Source organism: Xenopus laevis, chromosome 8L (assembly GCF_017654675.1).
Source record: "Xenopus laevis strain J_2021 chromosome 8L, Xenopus_laevis_v10.1, whole genome shotgun sequence".
NCBI classification, from domain to species: domain Eukaryota; kingdom Metazoa; phylum Chordata; class Amphibia; order Anura; family Pipidae; genus Xenopus; species Xenopus laevis.
This window is the reverse complement of record NC_054385.1, coordinates 100,650,114-100,655,535: the sequence shown is the minus strand read 5'-3', so window position 1 is coordinate 100,655,535 and position 5,422 is coordinate 100,650,114. Positions and strand designations below refer to the sequence as shown.

The window sequence follows — 5,422 nt, the reverse complement described above, 5'->3', positions numbered from 1 at the left end:
GGATGCAAATGAAAACCGGTTGAATAATGCAAAACTGAAGATTTCCATTAACAAAATGTCCCGACAGCCATGAATAGATCCCAGGCTTGCCCATAAAACAGAATCAATCATCTTAGTTATTTAATTTGAGGTTGTAACTCACTTTTAAGCATCCCATGGCTACGCAAAGGAGGAAGGCTGTTGTATGGAACTCTGGCTGTAGGGGACGGGGGGGTGTAGGGTTAGTTTAGGAGGGGAATGCTGGACACTGAATACCACCCAAGATGTTATTCACCAGTAACAATTCCCATTATCTGTCCCCACTTTGGGCTAATCAGACAGAATATGTAAAGATGAATCTTGTTTCCTGTTGTCATTGGGAGTTAAGGGTTATCTCTTGGGAGGAGAGAGAGTAAGTGGAAGGGAGAGGAGAGGAGGGGGGCGGCTATTCCCATTAGGGTCTTTAGTCCTTGACTCATTCAGGTACTTGGCATCCTGCAGACAGGGACGGTCTGAATGTGCTTAGTTTGTGTTTGTGTGTAAATGGGGTGGGATGTTTATATAAACAGCAACTCTCTGTAAGTGACACTAATATTTGAGCTCCAGTGCAGGCAGGAGCAGCTCTCTGAGGGTCAGCTTTCTAGGCCACTAGATTCATCACGGACCAAGGCTTACAGTTCCATCGATTCCTTGCCTAGTCTTGGAGAACGACTTGCAGCACAAAGATGTCTTCTGGAGGGTTAAGCTTCACTGTTCGGAGAATTTTGGGTCTTCCAGAATTTGACAGCACAGCCTTACAGAACGATTCACCCTTAAATTACACCAGTAGGACCCCATATCAAGACTGGCTGGATAATGAGAGAAAACACTTTCTCTGTAAGTACAAATCACCATGATCATGATACTGTATTTGGGGTACTGTGTTTTATCTGAGTAGAAAGTTATTTTAGCTCATTCAGTCTCCAGAAGAAACCTTATGCTGATGTTATTTTTTTAACTACTAACCAAAAAATAGGAGGTTCTAAATATTCATGTTCAGCAGACAGTACTGGAGACATATTGTTATATGTGCATGATGGCCGAGTAGTAAGTATTAGTACAATGCAGCAATGGAATCCTTAGTTCATTTCCAGCCAAGTCATACATATTGCCTGAGCTTCTGCCTATATTTGCTGGGTTTCATCCAGATACATGACCTCTTCCCAGTTCATATGCTCTTCCTGTTTTTTCTGGGTTCTCTCCAAGCGCCCTAGTTTCTTCCCAGTAGCCATGTTCTCCTTCTGTTTACCAGGTTCCCTGTCTTCTCACCAATATCCACAAACACAAATGCAGGGTAAGGGAGGTCTAAAAGACGGCCTTTAGTTTGTTTAGAGAAATTAGATTGCAAGCTCCATTGGATCACAGATTAGTGTGTGTCATAAAAGTGTGCATAAAGCTTTAGGAAATATGATCTCACTATTAAAATAAATAACAATTTACCCCTTGCATTGCAGCCTCAGATGACAGCGGGTCGGAGACCACCTCTCCAGACACCACTCAGAGATCAGAAGCGGGATCTGACACGGCTGAGACAGAGGAGAAGAAGAAGAAAAAGCGTAGAGTCCTCTTCTCAAAGGCTCAGACTCTGGAGCTGGAAAGAAGGTTCCGCCAGCAGCGCTACCTATCAGCCCCAGAAAGGGACCAGCTGGCTCACATTCTGCACCTCACTCCCACCCAGGTCAAAATCTGGTTCCAAAACCATCGCTACAAGATGAAGAGGGTCAAGCCTGAGACAAGCAGCACACCTCCTCTATTTAAAAGGGTCATGGTCCCAGTTCTAGTGAGGGATGGACAGCCATGTCAGACTTGCACTTCTGCCCCACCTTCAGAAAGGGAAAGTATCCAAGTGCTTCCCACTCTGCCCTTCAACTTTTTCCAAGGTTATCATCAACATCAACAGGTAGCCCACCCTTCAAGCTTCTCCTGGAGATGGTGACTAGAACGCTAATCCTATCTTGTGTTTACAAAGGCATGGACACCTTGAGGAAGGGAAACACAGAAACATAGCTGATGTTTGACAGCAATAATAACCCAAAACAGCCATAGCCAGAACTGTGTGGGCTATACAAATGTAGCACTCTAGGAGATTCAAGTATCTTGTATCTTAAACAGATACAAGAACAAAGCAGCCAGTCTGGATATTGCCCTCAGAAGAGTCAGTGGTATCCAAGACTGAAAGTGTATAATTAAATGTGTATTTGTGTATATATACAGTAAATATATGGAATTTTATTTTATGATATTTTTTCATTTGTATATAAAGTTTTTTTTCTTTTCAACTGTTAAAAATATTTCATGCTTTAAAGACTTCATTAGCTGTGTTCAGAAAGGGCATTTTGCTGATGGATTTAATAAATGGATTGAAAATATATCAGTCATTTGCTTTCCAGTTGTACAAGTGCAGTGCCATGACATTTGGGTATATAGAGACAGCAAAAATAGATCACCACCACTAACAGTTTTGAGCACATTTATTTCATGTTCCTATAGATCCTTAGCTAGAACATAATAACCTAGATTATTAAGTGATTTATCTAGTCATCCATGCTTACTTGAGGACACATTTCTTTTTTTATTCTAATGTGTTGTCAAGTCATTGAAACTGGTTTGGAATCAAAATTTGAAGTCTGACAAAATCTCATTTTATATATTTATATATATCATACATATGATGTAAAACCATTGTCATCATAATACCAAGTCAGCCTGGTGGTTACTAACCGATTAGCCTTTATTTGATCATCTACTGTATATGGGAATATTAGAAGAGAAGAATCACTGCTCAGAAACTCACCAATCTATATGGTTTATATTAGCTAAACATAATTTTAGCAACACTGTCATTGCTCTTGTTATTATGGGGGTGGGCTTTGAAAAATATTCCCAGTAATTCTGTATCAAACTAAGAACTATAGCTCTAGCAATACTTATTTCTTTGTAATATTTTTAAACATCTTTCCAATTAAGCTTTTATCAATGCACCTTCCCACAGGCCATTAAAATCACTGACTGGATGGTAGGATCAGGGACTCCAGTAACAACCCTACAGCGCAGGAGAGTCTATTATGTGGTCCTGCAGTTGTTGTTAAAGTACAACTCCAAGCATCCACCAATAGCTGAAAGCTCATGATTTGTTATTACAACTCTCCTTTTAGGAAAATCTGCAAACCGCCACATCCCTATCACTTAAATTAGAAACCTGCATTTAAGCCTGATGGTTCCACTTGCAGCCAGTATTACTTACTAATACTGATGTTTTTAGAAGAACATTAGTGAGGCTGGGCACTAATGTTGGGGACCTGACTGGTGCTAAGTAGTGGTGGGTGAATTTATTTGCCAGGCGCAAATTCACGGCAAATTTGCCCGATTCGCCGCCAGCAAATAAATTTGCAAAAAAAAAATTCGGCGGCGTCAAAAAAAATTTTCGCCGGCATCGGAAAAAACGGACACCGACGTCAAAAAAATGGGCACCGGCATCAAAAAAACGAGGTGCTGTTTTGCGAATTCGCCCATCACTAGTGCTCAGACCAGTCGATTGCACAGGTGTTCAATTGGGTTGAGGTCAGGGTTGGTACAGACCAGTCAGGTTCTTCCATTCCCATCTCTGCAAACCAGTTCTGTACAGACCTCACTTTGGGGGGCATTATTATACTAAATCAGGAACTAGTATTATCTAAGCACGGAATTATCAAGAATGTTATGTACTGTACCGTTAAGGTTTGCGTTGAATGAATACAGGGGTCCTGGGTCAAAACAGTTTTATTATTCTTCTTCCACATTCAGCATTAAATATTCAGACAGGTAACATTCTCCTGGAATCCACCTAATTCTGACTTGTCTGCCAGAATGATTGTTTTCCTGTCATAATCCAGTGCATCACTGGCTTGTTAGACTGTGTGTAAAAATTATCTTTTAAATTGAGAGTATAATAATTGCCCTGTTTTCTTCATGTGAAAACATAAAAATATGTGGAGCAGGCTCATTATTAGGGACAGAGCAAATATGCTACAACTCAATGTGAGTAATTGGTCAATAATAAGACAATGCAGTGCATACTGATATCAAAAAGGCCTTCAGCGGAACCCACAGACTATTCTGCTGTGATATGAAATTCTTAACTACTGTGGGTCATTAATCAAAGCTCTCCATCTACACAAAGTGGAATCAACCATTCTCCTGCTGGTTTACCATGGAAATCCATTTACGCTGGCATCAGCCTTAGTTACTTCCCTTGATAAATATCTGATTTTTTTTTAATTATTATTTAAAATTATTATTTAAAATTATTATTAAAATTGTCCTGATATTAGGAGAAAAAGTCCTATATTTATCAAGGGAATCAACCATTTTCCGACTGATTTACCATGAAAATCCGTTTATGCTTAATTACTTTCCTTGGTAAATGTAGGACTTTTTCTCCTTCCATAACTTGGCCAGACCTCCGTAACATTATTTAAAAAATAAATAAATGGCTAATAACAGAGCACTATTAATATAATGCTAAGCCAGCACATATTACACAGCACTTGAAAGAGTTTATGTATCATTTACACCAGTCCCTGACCCAGTGATGCTTACATGCTACTAAGGGCCCTAGTGTTTTTTCAGAGCTATAGGTCCCATTTATGAGATTATCTTTTAATGGCAATGTTAGTGCTTCCTTCAGACAGAGTTTATACACATACAACCTAAACAATAAATAATAAAAATAGGGATGCAGAGCCAATATTAACCCATATAAATGATTAATGATGTAAAGTTGTGCCCATTGCACCTCCTTAGTAACAAGTCTGAAACTCCCTCTTCAGAGGATCCATTCTGCATGTGAAATAGAAATACTTCTATTACCTTATTTTGGTGCTGTGCATTCTATAAAATAATATGACACTTGGTGGAGTTGCTATGAACACATTATACCTCCAGTGCAATAAACAGAGGTAATTGGTTGGTGTATCTACTGCAGTGGTACAAATGTGCTCAGTGATAGTTAATGAGCCCCATATTCAAAATATCATTTTGGGTGCACTGAACACATTGCATATACTCGTGCAGGAACACCATATCCTGATTAGCGTGGGTTCTTAAACAGATTCATTAAAGTTACCAATGTAAATGATCCCCTGCACTCAACATGGATAAAGATAGCACTGATTCTTAAAACAGGTGCAGTTTTACTGCTGGGCGGTAACTTATAGCAACCAATTAGAAATGTGCTTTCATTACCCTTACTGCAGCTCAGTGATCAGAGATAAATGCTGATTGGTTGCTCTGGGATACCACTCCAGAGAAAAAAAAATCAGCTAATAGAAACCTAGAAAAGGTGTACAGGCTATTCTATTAAAGGAAAATGTATAAAACATTTGTGTCAGTTGAGTTAAATCCCTATGCTGTCACAGTACAGATA

General features: G+C 39.3%; 1 protein-coding gene across 1 annotated transcript; it reads left to right on the top strand.

Moving 5' to 3' along the window:
• Window positions 1–448: 448 nt before the first annotated feature.
• On the top strand, window positions 449–2,387 carry nkx2-8.L (NK2 homeobox 8 L homeolog). The gene is made up of 2 exons (XM_018231143.2): window positions 449–855; window positions 1,473–2,387. Exons 1-2 carry the CDS (start codon window positions 705–707, stop codon window positions 1,952–1,954), a joined length of 633 nt encoding a protein of 210 aa, XP_018086632.1. The 5' UTR covers window positions 449–704; the 3' UTR covers window positions 1,955–2,387.
• Window positions 2,388–5,422: the final 3,035 nt, after the last annotated feature.

Bases quoted from the DNA above. Each gene is read 5' to 3' on its own strand.
- nkx2-8.L (XM_018231143.2), top strand. From the start codon at position 705: ATGTCTTCTGGAGGGTTAAGCTTCACTGTTCGGAGAATTTTGGGTCTT. The intron at 856-1,472 runs GTAAGTACAAAT...CTTGCATTGCAG, and splicing joins TGAGAGAAAACACTTTCTCT to CCTCAGATGACAGCGGGTCG.